The 15941-nt window shown below is 38.9% G+C and overlaps 2 protein-coding genes across 4 annotated transcripts; both read left to right on the top strand.

Moving 5' to 3' along the window:
• The first annotated feature begins 519 nt into the window (after positions 1–519).
• Positions 520–15699, top strand: LOC110180420 (uncharacterized). 3 transcript variants are annotated; one of them, XM_020948085.2, is made up of 5 exons: positions 520–922; positions 1313–3131; positions 6485–6684; positions 12165–12767; positions 12835–15699. In XM_020948085.2, exons 2-5 carry the CDS (start codon positions 1491–1493, stop codon positions 12986–12988), a joined length of 2598 nt encoding a protein of 865 aa, XP_020803744.1. In that variant the 5' UTR covers positions 520–922; positions 1313–1490; the 3' UTR covers positions 12989–15699. The 3 variants fall into 3 exon arrangements, with proteins under 3 accessions (XP_020803744.1, XP_020803743.2, XP_020803750.2); XM_020948084.2 differs by lacking the exon at positions 520–922 and having other exon boundaries at positions 10494–12767; XM_020948091.2 differs by lacking the exons at positions 520–922; positions 1313–3131; positions 6485–6684 and adding an exon at positions 10484–10553 and having other exon boundaries at positions 10703–12767; positions 12835–15686.
• LOC110180424 (uncharacterized) lies at positions 13331–15699 on the top strand. The gene has a single exon (XM_086835415.1). It carries the CDS (start codon positions 13331–13333, stop codon positions 14282–14284), a length of 954 nt encoding a protein of 317 aa, XP_086691541.1. The 3' UTR covers positions 14285–15699.
• Positions 15700–15941: the final 242 nt, after the last annotated feature.

Here is a 15941-nt window from a genome sequence, read left to right as displayed (position 1 = left end):
GTGAATCGATCCAGAGATCCCGTTAAGCGCCGGATTGCATACAAATGTTTGAGCCACAGTAAGTTGTAACACTCGGCCGACGTCGCTGTTGCTGTCGCTGTCGCGGTCGCCGTCGCAGCTTAGAGCTAGTCTCTTGGCTAAAAGGTGGGGGAGGGGCTGAGGGAGAAGACAACACATAGTGTGTAGGAAGGAGAGAGACAGATTGAGTGAGAAATAGGTGGCGGGCGGAGGAAGAAATGCACAAAAGGGGGACACGAACAACAATTCGGCAAAATGCTCGGTGGCAGCGTTGCAGCGACGCCGGCAGCGGCGACATCTATGTAGGTTTTTTGTTGTTGTTTTCACTTGGTGTTCGTGTTTTCCGTTTTTCTTTTGCGCTCTGCATCCGCCGCCAACGTCGCTGCCGACGCCGGCGTTCCCCGCACATCGCAAAAGTATGCGTGTGCGCCCCGCCAGTGTGTGTGTCTGTGTGCGCACACATTTTTCAGTTGACTTCGTTGAAATAATTTTCGTAACAACGATCACACTCGTTTGTATTGCGGAGACGGGCGGACGTACGTCGGCGTCGGAAGAGCTAGATAGCGAAAAACCCGAGAAACCGAAAAAAGCGAAAAACCGAAACACGCGAAACACACAGAGCGATTGAGAAGCGGGTGTAGTGAAAAAGTCGCAAAATAAAAACCGCTAAACGCGAGATAAAGTAACAGTGCGGTGGAAAAACGACGCTATTTTGTTTTACATTTTTTTTTTATTGTGCCCCAGCAAATGAGGAATATATAATACAACAATAACAACAACAGCATTAACAGAAAGCGGCAGCGGCAGCAGCAGCAGCAGCAGCAATCATATTAAAACTACAAATGCCTAAAATAATTCAATTTTTTTGCAATACACTGCAGACATGCAGTCAGCGCTTGTATGTGTAAGTGTAAGCAATATGTAAAAGCATACATATAATGTACAATGTATGAATAATTATATACAACAAAAAACAACAGCAACAACAACTGAAAAGTGCGCGCCTTGCACACACATAGGCATAAAACTTGCATACATAAACGTTTTACTGTGTGAGCGCGTGTACATGCGAGTGTGTGAGTGAGTGGTGAGCCGGGCCAGTGTGACCATAAAGAGAGAGCGCATTTATGCCGGCTCTCTCCACAGTACATCGTGCGTGAGTGCGTGCGTGCGTGCTCTCCCAATCTTATTTGTTTATTTTTTTTGTTCATCATCCAAATTTAAATACAAATTATATTACCAAGTTTAAACAATTAATTAATAAATAAATATAAATGTGTTCTTTTACATATAGCCCCTGAAATCAAACTGTGAAAACAACTACCACAACAAACTAAATAATCAATAAGAAAAGAAAATCCAGATAAATCGAAAGGAAGCAAAAGGAGATAATCAACGAGACAGAGCGAGAGAGAGGAGTGGTGAGAGAGAGAGAGAGACCGTGAGAGAGAGAGAGAGAGTGAGAGGAAGCCATGGCCAGCGAGGATGTGCAGATCACCAGCGTCATCGATGCCAATGGCCAAACTTTGCCCGTTCATGGCATCGGCTTCGGCGGTCCACCTGCTCCGCCTGTCAAACAGGAGCGTCCCGATGAAGGCGAAATCCGCGAGTTGGCCGCCAAAATGAAGGAACAACAAAAGCAACAGGCCGCCCAGCAGGCATCCCGTCAAGCGGCAATGCAGCAGCACTCGAATGGTGGCAATGCTGGCCAAATGCAACCGCCAATTACCAATGGTAACGGTCAGACGAATATCATGAGCTACCTGTCGCGCCATCAGAAGCTACCCAATGGCACCATGCAAGTGGTACCGGCCTTAACCGGCAACGTAAATGGCGTCCGTCCCAATGGCGCCACTGCAGATGCCGCTAAGGCAGCCGCCGCAGCGGAAACAAAATCCGGACCCTGCGACGAAGAATCCATTATGGGACACTTTGGCTGGGCCCAATTTGGTAAAGTCTCCATACCGTATATTTACCGGCAATCGGAGAAATACTGCTCGGTGCGCATGATTGAACTGAAGCTGCTGGGCAAATACCTCAACTGCCTGCATCCGGATATCTACTCCAGCTGCACATGTGTCCGTAGCTACTATATAACGGATGCCGAAGCCCGTCTCTTTATTGAGATCAATCACAAGCATTGTGATGGTGAATTTGGACGTGATATTTTCACCCAAAAGGATCTGGTTGTGCGTTTAAGCGATGCCAGTAAATTCTATCAATTTCTGGATATTTGCTATCGCAAATTGGTCTCCGGCAGCAAGACACCATCGGAGAAATGTGGCTTCATACGGATCAATAAGGAATCTGTTGTCCCGTATACAGTACGGAATAGCCAGCAAGTTGTACCGCTTTTCTATTTTGAAGGCGAAACGGAGAATTTGAAGACAAAGGCTGAACTCCTTAATGGCTGGGATTTGGCCTATTTGAAGTTCTGCTGCAAGGTCCAGGGCATTCGTAATGAGCTCTTCTCCAGCGAGAATGTGGCCGTCATTTCGCTGACTGACATCAAGAGTTACTTCCCCAATGGGACCGAATTTGAGGATTACTGGCCCAGCAAGGTGGTCGATTCGAATCTCCTGATTGGCAATCGTGCTAATGTCAATAATTCGGTCAATTGGACACGCCAGCCCTCGGCACCACCGCCAAAGATAACAACAAGCTCAAGCTCCGGTTCGGGATCGGGCTCGGGAGGCGGCAACAATGCCAGTGGACTGAGCAATTCCTCATCCTCTGGCGGCGGTCAGGTGCAGTCCAAGTCGCAGCAACAGCAGCAGCATGCCTCAGCAGTGACAGCAGCTGCGGCAGCCCAACAGCAGCATCTGATGAAGCAACGCGCAGCCGCAGCAGCCGCTGCGGCCAATGCCAACGGTGGAGGTGGCGGCGGGGGCGGTGTACCCAATGCTGCCAATAGCTTTGGGGCATCCCAGGCCGCAGCAGCAGCGGCAGCGGCCTTCAACTCACAGGCAGCGGTAGCGGCAGCCGCATCGGCGGCAATGCTCTCCCAATCGCAGAGCAATAACCGTATGCTATCGCAGGCCACCGTTCAGGCGCTGGCCAGCAGCGGTTGGATGTCCGGACAGAGTAACCTGCAGCTTCATGCCCAGATGATGGTGAGTCCCAGGGGAGAATTATATTTTTAGAGGATCATTTTTAACAAGGGGTATTTATATAGATATTATATGGAGAGGATCGCTTTAGAGGTTTAAATAGATAGATTTATATAGGGAAAGGTATTAACGATTGTCAAATCGAGTTTATAACGATTTGTAGTCTTTGATAAGGAAACACTTTCTCAAAATTTGACATAATATTTATTACTTATTTTATTTACATTGAGAATCTGATCATAGGTTTAATGTAATCACTTTAAAAGCCTTTCGAACCTTGTTGTACTTTCTAAATATGATCTGCATTATTATGGATGGTTAATAATTATAAACTTAAATAGAAAAGTTTATGATCTTTGGTTATATTTACTTTCTTTTAGAAGCCTTTTGAAAAGCCTTTAAGACCCTTGATCTAACGTCTATATATAATCTATATTGCTATAGATAGTTAGAAATAATAAACAAATACCAGCTTTTTAAGCTGAATGTTTAATTACTATTATTTGTTTAGACAGATTTCCGTTTAAGCCATAAGCTATACCGAAATTAAACCGTTCAATGACCTTTAAAACAACCGATAAATAATATATATATAGCTTGAGTTTATTAACTTTGTATATTTTGAATAATTATCAAAATAATTTCAATGGAATCATATTAAATATTAAATTTATGTTTAAAGATTTAAAGAGAATGTATGAAATTAGATTGTGAGTAATCTAATTATTATTAGCACGTGTTCTAGATAATTTTTTATTTGTAACTAGAATATTCTGAATTGAATGATGACTCATTTTGGAGATATGATTTCTGAATTCTTTGTTTTTGTTGTGGCTTTATAGATAAGGCAAAGATTTGACCTATATACATAGGTATTAGATTTTGGGGTGTAAACACTCCTTAATTTAGGTAGTGGAAAGATTTTTAGAAATAAACACACCCAATGGTAGACCTTATAATGAAATATATTTATTAAATATATATATATATACTTAGTTAAAAGAAGTATATATAAATAGTAAATAAATATATATTAACAGTTCGGGGTTATATTATAAAACTGAAGAGAAAACCTAATGAAGGTTGCTAGCTCTGAGAGTGATGACCTTTTAAAGATTAGATTTGGGAGATGGATTTGATAAGAAATAAGCCCTTTTTGTTACTTTACTAAAGTCCGAAGAGAATATAGTAATATTTATGTAGTATATTTCCTAATTATTTTCACTATTGTCAAAGTTTACTGTTTAAAATCTCCCCCATAGTGTATTTTGGAAATTAGGTCACTTCGCTTGGAGGAATTTTTGCTGTGTTTAAAACATGTTTGTTTGTTGTGTTTGCCAATGGGGAAAAGCTTAAGCCAAAGACTTTTACCTCACTCTCAGTTGGTTCCGTCTTCAGTTTCTGCTTCTGCTTTTGCCTCGTTCATCTTGGCTCAAAGAACTTGGTAAAGGCAACGATCGGGGGAATGTTTAAAGGGAGGAGGAGCGGTGGAGAGAGAGAGAGGGAGCTATTTATTTATGATGGAGGGAGGCAGTGGAGTGGAGTGGAGTGCATGGCCATGTTTAGTTGGCCTCGCTTACAAACTTACATGAGCTGAGCTATATAATATCTCTCTCTCGCTCTTACAGTGTGTGTGTGTGTGTGTTAGCTAGCAGATTTTTTCACAGTTTGGCAACAACAGCGCAGCAGCAGCAGCAGCGACGTCAGCTTTTGGAAACTAGGTCAACTCGGCATCGGTATCGGAATCGGTTGTGTGTGCATAGAGGAGAGTATAAGTCGGTGGCTCCACCACCTCCAGCATCTCGCTCCCGCTCCTAGACTTCCTCCTAGACAAATGTCGGTCCTCTCTTTCTCTCGCTCTCTCTCTCTCTCTGTCTAACATGTTGCCAACAACCTGTTGATGTTAATGTTGCTGTTATTCTTGTTGTAGTTGTTGTAAATACAGTGAAGCTGCTTTTAGGTGGATTTCTGTATAGTTTTAATGTTGAGCTCTACAAGAATTAATTAAAAAGCTTTAATTTAAATTCTTAATAAGTCTACAAATGGTAGTTTTGCTTGTTTAATTTAAAAAATACCTCGTTCTATTTAATGTAATGTCTATTACTAAAGTTCTGCCTAATTTTTACTTCAGTTAAAGTTATTATTAATTTTAATTTTTAGTACTCTTGCAGGGTATTATATTTCCGGTCAGAAGCCTAAAACTAAGTGAAGGAGTCATTTCCTACCCTATAAATCATATATATTCTTGATCAGCATCAATAGGCCAATCTTTCTAGCTATTTTCGGCAGAAAAAAATTTCAAAAAATTTTTCAACATTTTATTTGGTTAAAATTGACAAAAATTTAACTAAAAAATTCAATTTTTTACCATTTTAAACAGAGTATGCAGATTTATAAACCTGATAAAAACTAACATAGAACTGCTTTCCGAATTAAAATTAATGTTTTTTTGACTATGTTATGAGTTTTTAAAACTTTGATTAATCAAAAAAATTCGTATATAAAAATATTTATTTAAATAAAGCTAATATTTGAAGTTATGATCGATTTCCGATTCTATCCTATAATTAAATTGCAAACTGCAAAGGGTATATACACTTCGGCTTCATGAAATTAGTTTCTTGTTGAGTTTTTCCCTGATTTGATTTCTATATCCCGTACCCACGCTTCATTTTATTTATTATAAATGTTTAAACTATTATAGCCATTTCTGCCAAATTAGATGACAACATTCCTTTAGGCTTTATTCGGTTTGTAGAGTATCTCATTTCTAAAACCCAATCATAGTTTCATTAATGAAGATATTAATATTATTTCTATTTCTGAGGAATTTTTCGATTTCATGTTTTCGGGGCTTATAAAAAATCTCGCTCTTTCTCCTTTTTTTTTTGTACATTAATATAGATTATTATGAGTAAACTTGGTGCTATTGAACTTGATATTGAGAGTAAATGGCAATCTTATCAAATCGAAATTATAAAACGTAAAACGTAATCACATTCAATTGTAAAAATAGAACGAGAGAGGCCTTTAAATGGTTAATAGGAGGCCATTAATCGATATTGGGTTGAGTTAAATGATGCAATTAACTTCCGCCTACTTTGCTTTAGTATGTGTATGCATTAGTAATTGCAATCTTAAGTCTTTAATAGCATTGGAAACTAGGTCAAAGAAATTAAAGGAAAATATTATCAATATTTAAGCAGGGAAAAATGTGTGACAAGAGAGGTTTAGATTTGTAGTTCCTAGAATCAAGGGTTCCTTAGAGGAGATGTGGGTGTCGTTTTGTATAGATTTTGTAGGTTTTATTTTTAAAATTATTATTAATTTATTTATTTTTTTTTTAATCCTTCCAGCAGACACATGCAAATGCTAATCGCGTGGGCAGCTATCGTGAGCACATGAATAACCTAATGATGAGCGGCAGCAGCCGTCAACCGTATTCCTACAATAATCCTGCGATCTCCATGTCCTCGGTGAACAGTCACAGCGGTGGTGGTGGTAATGCTCCACCGCCACTCGTCCGTTCGGCAGCAGGACAGAATGCTAACCATTTGTAAGTACACATTACATTTTATATAGTAGCACTTTATATTCTCTATTTCCCCCCCACTACCCACTACTGCAAACCAATTCTAAAGCTAAACAAAAAGAAAAAAGAAAATTGTTTTTTTACCTCCTTTTCCTCACAATCTATATATTATATATATATAAATATTTACTTTTGTTTTTATATTTAGTATTTGTTGATTTTATTTTAAATCTCGGATACAAAATCCGCGCAGAAATTGTGTTTTTCAAATTTTGTTGTAATTCGTTTTTGCAAAAACAAAAACAAAACCAAAAAAAAATAATATATATCAAACAAAAAATCAATATATTCCTCTTTTATTTTATTCGCTGTTGTTGTTTATATATTATTATTACTATTATTCTTATCATTATTATTATAATTACAATTATAATAATAAGCACATCTTACTAAGTAGCTCTAATAAGGGTTGAGTTCTCAATGTCTAGGCCCGAAAAAATCGATCAGTTTTTGATGGGCGTGGCGCGTGCTTAATTAGTATCTATTCTTAAATAATGCTTAGTAGCAGTAAATAGTAAATCGATTACAACGCATTAAATGCTGGGTGTAGTAGTTCTTATTTTATGGGGGGGAAAATTCGAGAGGCTTTGACATTGAGAAATCGCTGCTTAAGTCCAAAATTTTCTCAGCCATTAGGGTGTCCCACTACACATACATATCTATTTTATATATTTTGATTAGATTTTGTTTACAAATATATGCATTTCATTTTGAAGTTGTTTCTTTTTTCTCTCTTTGCTGTTAAAGAATTCTAATTAAACATAAATTATAAAGAAATATTAACTAGAATTACATAAGGGTGGCACAGGATTTCTTAAAATTTTAATTTAAGAACAACTTTATTTGGTATTAAAATATATACAATATAAAAATAATTTTTAAATTAAATCTGAAAATTAAAAAGAAAAAAATTAAGGTGCCACACGATTTTTAATTTAAGGGTATACACTTATTATTCTTACTTTTTTGCTATCTCCCTTAAATGAACAATAAACAAAATTTCCACACATTTATTTGTTGTCATTACACATTTTAATACAAAATAGAAATATATTCAATTACCGAAATGTTTTCGGACATTGTGCACGCATTATATTAAAAATTTTGGATCTGTGATTTTTTTTTTTAATATAAAATATTACAAACAAAAATACAAGTAGTTCTCGTTCATCCATCTCTCTCTCTCTCTCTTTGTCTTTCTCTCTCTCTTTCTCTATGCTCTTTGTCATGCCACACATAAAGATTTGAGCTTTGTTATATGAAAGTTTTTAACAAAATTTGTTTTCAAAATATAAATTAAACTGGTACAAAAGAGAAAGAAAAACTGCATTTTCATGTTATTTAATTATTGTTAATTCAGTGTGTTTTGTGTTAGAAAATTATAATTGTTTTTCTCGCGTTTGTTCGTTGGTAGTTTTTTTGTTATGATTTTATGTTTTTCAAAATATCCTCCAAAAAAGAAAAACACCCAAAAAAACCCATCCATATTACATATTATTTTATCCCGCACTCTTCGAACTCAACAAATTTGTACCCAAAAATAAAACCGAAGCGAAACGAAATTTTCAAAAATTGTACTAACCCACGCGCTTATTTTCTCTTTTTTTTTATGTGTTATTAAAAGACGTTTTATCTGAAAAAGAACTAAGCTATAACGGTACCTCTATCTCGGAGGCGTGACAAGGTTGGAATACCTATACACTATAACGCTCGCATTGGGATTAACCACGCACACACACACAAACACACACACACACTTCATAATTAAACCCAGTCGAAAGTAGAACTAAAATCAAATAAATAACCCACACACACATATCAGAAACAACACAATACAACACACCACAAAACACCACAACACACCACAAACTCCTTCAACAATGCACCAAGGCTCGCATCCTGTACATACATACATCATCCTGCTGTAAAGAGTTACTTTTGTGTTTTAGAGCATTAATCGGATGGTATCCCTTCTAGCAATTGCATGTTTTTAAGTCCTTAACAAAGAAATTAAGTTTAAATGGAAAGTAGAATAAAGTTTATACTCTAAATATATATAAAATTAATTAATAAAGCATATTTGTACCATGTATTTGTTTCTTTTACTTTCAAATGAAATGAAACTCCCCATTGTATATTATTTTTAATGTATTTTTTTTTTTTTTTTGCTCTAAAACTGTTCTTGTTTCCTTTTCCTTAATTTTTTGTTGGTTTTTCTTTTTTTCTCTCTTCTTTTTTGTCTGATATATAATATAAATAAACCTTTAAATCTCTTTTGGAGAGACTAAATATACAAAAGAAAAAAGGAAATAAAAATGAACTACAACATATATATTTTGAAAAACATAAAATCGTATTTTAAATATATTAAAAACACCCAACTGAATTTACATTAATCTATGGTTAAAACTATATTTATATATATAATTCTTTTTGTTTTCAAATATTAAACATATAAATATATAGATATTTATTCATTTATATCGAAAAGCAGTTATAAAAAACAATTGTCAAATTTTTTTTTTAATTTTAAAGGCTGTGTGTACTGACTACCTCTAATGGTATCTTGTTGCGCGCATACAACACACATATACATACCAATACACACTTACACATACACTCACACATTTAACGGGGTGACTCACGACGCAAAAAAGTTAAAAAAAAAAAACAAGAAATATAAAATAAGGGGGAAAAACAACAAAGCAGCGCCAACAAACTGTGAGAACAAGCTTTTTTTTTATTGGTGGTGGCAGGTTTTTTTTTAACCCCGTTCGGCCCCACCTCCACCCATCTCTCTCTCTCTACTCCCTCTTCTCATTCACTTACTCACTCACTCACAAACACAACAGCAACAACAAACATACACTCAACAGAAAAAAAAGTTATAAAAAGTTGAACAGATCCTAGATACATTATATATAATGCGTGTACAAGTTGAAAAATTATATATATTACACATTCTTATAATTACTTCGATATTACTTCGATGTCAGGGCAATTGATAAATTCAGAAAGAATGAGGAATATAGAGATAATGAAAGCTTTTTCTTGTGTCTTTAAAAATAATATTAAAACACTAAAAACAAAGAACAGACAGCAAAGAGAGAAAACAACTATAAGAAACAAAAATATTCAACAATCTTTAGTCAACAACAACAACGATTTAGAACAATTTATAAACACTACATATAATATCGATAATTTTACTATTCGCCTCTGGCTTCTCATTTGTTTTTCATCGGCAGCCGTCGAGTGCAAAACCAATATCCATCGAATTATCGATATATGCACTATGTACACAGAGGTGGCAGAAGGAATAAATAGAACAAGCAGTTCAGTGGATGAAAGCAAATCAAGACAAGCAAGAAACTAAGAGACAATCAAGAAACCAAGACAAGCAAGAAACAAAAGAAAAGACAAGCAAGTTATCAAGAAACCGAGAGCAAGCAAGAAGGCACAAAAATCAAGAAAGCAAGAAACGAAGCAAGCAAGATATCTCAAGCAAGCAAGCAAGCAGTGCAGAGACCCCCCCAAAGATCACAAGCAAGAACTAGTCCTGTTGCAAACAATTTTTTTTTTTAAATCTTTTTAAGCTTGTAGAAGAAACCTATTACAACAAAAACAATTGAAAAATACAACAACTTGTAAAAAAAAAAAATAAACAAAAAAAAAGATGACAATAAAATAACAAAAACATGTAAAAATAAAAAAGAAGAGAAATAAGATTTTCGGGGCGGTCAACTTATGTGTATTGTATATAATGTTTCTAGGTCAAATGTCGAGCTGGTTCAACAACAACAACAACAGACTCAACACCAACAACAACAACCGCAACAACAACGACACCAGAACAGCACTTACAACAATCAACAACAACTCCAACACTCTTCTTCACACAACAACAACAACAGTAGTAACAACAACCATCACCAACATCACCAACACCATCACCAACATCATCACCATCATCATGCCTTAGCCAAAAGCAACCACATGAACGGTGGTGTTGGCAACTCCTCCTCATCAAACTCTCCTGCTGCAAATTCATCAACAGCCGCTGCTGCAGCGGTTGCCGTAGCCGCTGGCTATGTTCAGGCTCTGCTAGGAGGCGGTAATGCAGGCGGTGGAACAGGGACTGGTGCTGGCGGAACAGGAGCCGGTGGAACAGGAACAGCCGGAACAGGTGCTTCCTTCAACTACAACCTGCCATCGACACGTGCGGATTACACCAATCTAGCGTTGTGGAATCAACTGACACCCGCCCAGCGTTTGCTATTCAGTCAGCAGTTAAAGGGAGGAGGAGGAGGTGGTGGCAATACACCAGGCCTAGGAGGAGGTGGAGGAGGAGCTGGAGGAGGCGGAGGCAGCAATAAGAACTTTCCCGCATTACCCTCACTACCCCTAGACACGGATTTAATCACTATGCTGGATTACAATAATCCAAATAAAGTGAACAAGTCAAAGGGAATGAGTAATAATAATAACAACAATAATGTGGTTACATTTACGAAACCCATTGTGCCGCCCCTGATCTCCGATGGCGGTGGTTCTGCTGAGATAAGTCTGACCAAGAGCGGCAGCCGAAGTAGTAGCAGTAGCAGCAGTCGAGGTGAAGCTCCTCCTGCAGTAGCCAGTGGCACCACCATACCCTTGAACTCCACGCAGGCCCTGGAGGATTTTGCCAAAAAGTGCACTGTGATGACGGATGAGATGCGTGCGGTTATCCAAAAGGTGCTGGCCAATCCGGATCTCTCGACATTTATACAAACAAATAATAGCAGCGGAGGCGGAGGAGCAGGTGCTGGAGGTGGTGGTCACATGCTACCATCGTATATATCACCGCCAATGTCACCGGCAATGGGTGGAGCCGGACTAAGTAATGTGGCCACTCTAACCTTAGCCTCTAATCCGAATGTGACAATAACGCCACAATTGCCACCAGGACATTTTCTCCACTCGCCCTCGAGTTCATGTTCCAGCTCCAGTGCATCCAATACGGCAGCGAGTCCATTGAGTAGCGGCGGTAATGGTGGAAGCGCCAATCTAGGTTTAGGTTTAGGATTAGGTATAGGAATAGGTAGTAACATTAGCGGAGGAGGTGCAACAGCTGCCGGGAGCAACAGTAACAACAGTAGCAGCAGCGGCGGTGGTCGCCAAAAGAGTGTGATTTGTTCCACCAAAAGCAATAGCCTGCCCATGGCCATACTCTCGCTGGCCGGGAATAATCATGGGAATGGGAATGGGAATGGTAATAATCATAATCCTGCGGGAATGGGGCGTCGCAACAACAACAACAACAGCCACAACAACAATTATGGTCGTCAGTCACACAGCCACAGCAATAGTACTAATAGTAATAGCCATAACACACAATCCACAATCAGCACACAACAATCCACAGTTACACCCACTGACGTTATCGATCTGTCCTCCTCTCGAAGGTCACTGGCAGCCTCGGCAGCCTACCTGCAACAGCACTCATCCGCCGTGGTGGCCCAGCAGCAGCAACAAGCAGCAGCGGCCGTGGCACAGCAACAGCGTATTGCCGCCGCAGTGGCACATCATGCCCAGCATGTCCAGCAAAATGGACGCAGTTCCGGTAACTCCAATTCAAATTCCAGTGGAGCCAATGGTAATAATTCATCAAGTGGTAATAATAATGCTGGTAGCGGTAATTCCTCATCCACTGGTAATGGTTCCACTGGTAACTCATCCAATTCGGGCTCAGGTGGCTCCTCGAACAGTGCCTCGATGCATCTGCAAAGGCATGCGGCACTGGCGGCAGCCGCTGCGGCGGATAGTGCCCAAAGGTTGTGCATAATCCCAGAGATACCCACGAACAACATGAACCTAACACCGTACAAGGTGCAAAAGGTGTGCGTGGATAAGCATCTGGTGCCGTGCATTAATATGAAGGCCTACAATGATTCCGAGCAGCTGATGACCCTCATTGAGTTCCAGAAGAACTTCTTTCCATCGGTGCCATTGGATCACTGCAAGCGATTGATCGAGGCGCTGGGCGTGGAGCTCTACAAGGCGAATCGGTGAGTTATAAATACTATATATAAAATTAAATCGAAACTAATAATATTCTTTTACCATCACCAACAGGCGGCAGGTGCAAATCCTAATGGAGTTTGATCGGAATTACAATGAGAATATGCCGCTGGTGCAGGTGCGCGATATAATCAAATATATGACACAGCTGACATTTATGACGCGCCAGTCGGAGCAGCCGCCGGCCAAGAGGACGCGCACAAGCTAGGAATTAAGCTGGGGAGCACAACATTTGCCACAACAATTAACAACAATAAACGTAAAATCAGCAGCAGCAGCAGCAGCAGCAGCAGCAGCAGCAGCAACACCAGCAGGAGCAACTACAGTCCATACCAGATCATCAGGATCATTAGGATCAGCTGGGACGGCTCCTGGTTCGCAGCGAAGACGAGCCTTGACGCCGCCAGCAAACCTTAGCGTTGATATACTAAGCAGACGCAGAGGGGGAGCCTTGGCCCCGCCACCGGCACCACAACAGGATCTGGAACAGCAGAAGCAAAAGCAAAAGTCCTCACTACATCCTTCTACACACATAAGCAACACATACGAAATGTTGTACTCCCACAACCAACAACCAGCACAGCCACAGTCACAGCCACTGCACCAAGCAACAACACCAGCACACCTGCAGCATGAGCAGCAGCGTTTGCTTAAGAAGCGCCAACATGCAGAGCCAACGATTACCAAGAATGCCAAGTCGGCAGCCCAAAAGATGGCCGAGGCCGAGCATGCCTATTTGTCCAATTTGTATGGCAAGGCGGCGGCCAGTATGTTGAGTCCACCGCTGCCCGATTGGGAGCATCAGCAGCAGCTAATGCGTCAGCAACAACAGCAGCAGCAACGGCAGCAGCAACAGCAGCAGCAAGAACAGCAGAAGCAGCAACAGCAGCAGCAGCAACAGCAGCAGCAACAACTGCAACAGCAGCAGGAACAACATCAGCAACAACAGCAGCAACGTCGACTGGCAACGCGAACCTCACAGCAACAGCAGGCGGCACCATCTCGGCATATAATGCACCGAAGGCACAGTGTGTGTGCCGCTGGTATAGCCAGCCTATCGCCCGCCGTTGGAGCCGCCTCTTCCAGCACCACCGCCACAACAACTGCTTCCTCCTCCACATCGCCGACATCGTCGGCGGCGGCAGCTGCTGCCCTAGCTGCGGCGTCCTATTATGGCAATGCAGCGGCAGCAGCAGCAGCGGCGGCATCCTTTACGGCACCATATCAGCATCATCATCATCATCATCACCATGCAGCAGCTGCAGCAGCGGCGGCGGCAGCAGCAGCAGCGGCACACCATCATCATCATCATCACCATCATCATCATGCAGCTGCAGCAGCAGCGGCGGCAGCAGCAGCAGCAGCAGCAGTGGCCAATGCAGCGGCAGCAACAAATCATCATCATCAACATGGGCAGCCATCGCCGACGATATATCCGCCAACGCCGCCGCCATCGGCGCCATGGGTGCATCCCTGGGCCTATGCGGGCGATGCGCCATTCTGAGGAAGGTCCAGCCGAAGGACATAGAGAAACATTGTACATTATTTGAGGTTCTAGGAGTGATAAGCTAATATTTATTTGTTTTTTTTTTTTTTTTTTTTTTTCTGTATCTCCTATCTTTTGTGAGAGGGAGGAGGGAGGCGTATAAAGAGAGAGAGAGAGAGGGATTAGTTACTAAGTAGGCTTAAATTTAAACAAATTTCTCGGCATTATATGCCAACGTAAACAATAATCGACGATAATATATATATATCTATCTATATATATATACTTATTATATATATATGATGAGCTGCTTGGATTACATCAAATACGTTTTTGGACAAAATGAGAACTCAAAGAACTGATTACATTTTATTGTCAAAAAAAAAAAGATAGAACACAAACGAATCATACACAAATCCCATACTTTTCGTATTAAATATTATGTTTATTTCATTTTTTTTGTCTACGCCTACGCTCTTTATATATATAGAAATTATAACAAGAAGTCAGTCAAGAAATTAAATTTCTTGCGTTTCAAATTAACTTAAAAAAAAAGGAAAGAAAGAAAACCAAAACAAAAAGGATATAGAGAAGCTCGACTTCTCAATTATTCCTGCTAAAGATTCGGTATCGTCATCAAAGCAAAGCAGCAAAGCATTAATCCTAAGCGAAAACAAGTGTATAATAATTAAACAATTTCCAAATCCTTACAAGCTACAACTAAAAAATCAATACAAAAACAAACTAAACTAAAATACACACATTCAAAAAGATGAAAGGAATAAAGAACTATGTTAAAAACATACAAAAATCCAAAACAAGATAAAGAAACAGAAAGCAGTGTATGTATATATCGAAATATATGTATGTGTGTGTATGAGAAAATATTAAATATCCGTTTTATGGATTTAATTTAACTTAAAAACCCATCAACAAATAATATATATATATTTTACTGCATTAAAAACATTATTTTTTATGTATTAAAAAAATGTTTTTTGTGCATTCATAAAATTTTTCTCGTACTGGAAAAAATGCTTTTGTTTTTTAATCATTAAGAATATAATTTTTTTCAATACAATTTCCACTCTGTTCCTTCTTTATTCACTCAACTCTCACCACTATCGTTTATAAGTTAAAGAACGCTGTTATTAATTATTATTATTACTATAAGTTATTGGGCAAAATGTGTTTAAAAGGAAATTTTAGTTGTAAGCTGTAAAAACAATAAATTAAGCATATTTTATAATTGTCATATTATTGTTAGGTAAAAACAACTACATTAAAAACAAAAAGAAAGTAACGCCGTCAAAGTATTTATCGAAAGTGTGTTTTTTTAGTTTTTCATAATTTTTTTGCCAGTAACAAAAGCAAACTAAAAGCATAACGGAAAATAAAGAAATGAAACAAAAATCTAAAATCAGAATCAAAAATTCTTTAGTTGTAATTATTTCACGGGTGGTTAAAACGAAGAGCCTTAAAAGCTTCAGTTTGCTGTTAACTTGGCCAAAAGGCTGTGAGGGAAAGAGCTTTTGTGAATAGCTTTTGTAAGATTAACAGTAAATATAACAGTTGCTGTTAAAGTATTTATTTATTTTTTATTTATTTATTTATAAAAATATTAATATAAGCAAGATTGGTTTAATATTTCTTTAGCTGACTTTAAATTTTTGTT

This window comes from Drosophila serrata, unplaced genomic scaffold, assembly GCF_035046125.1.
Source record: "Drosophila serrata isolate PLE 108 unplaced genomic scaffold, ASM3504612v1 contig_276, whole genome shotgun sequence".
In the NCBI taxonomy this organism is placed as follows: Eukaryota; Metazoa; Arthropoda; class Insecta; order Diptera; family Drosophilidae; genus Drosophila; species Drosophila serrata.
Note: the sequence above shows the minus strand (reverse complement) of the source record. Positions and strands in the feature narration are given on the sequence as shown.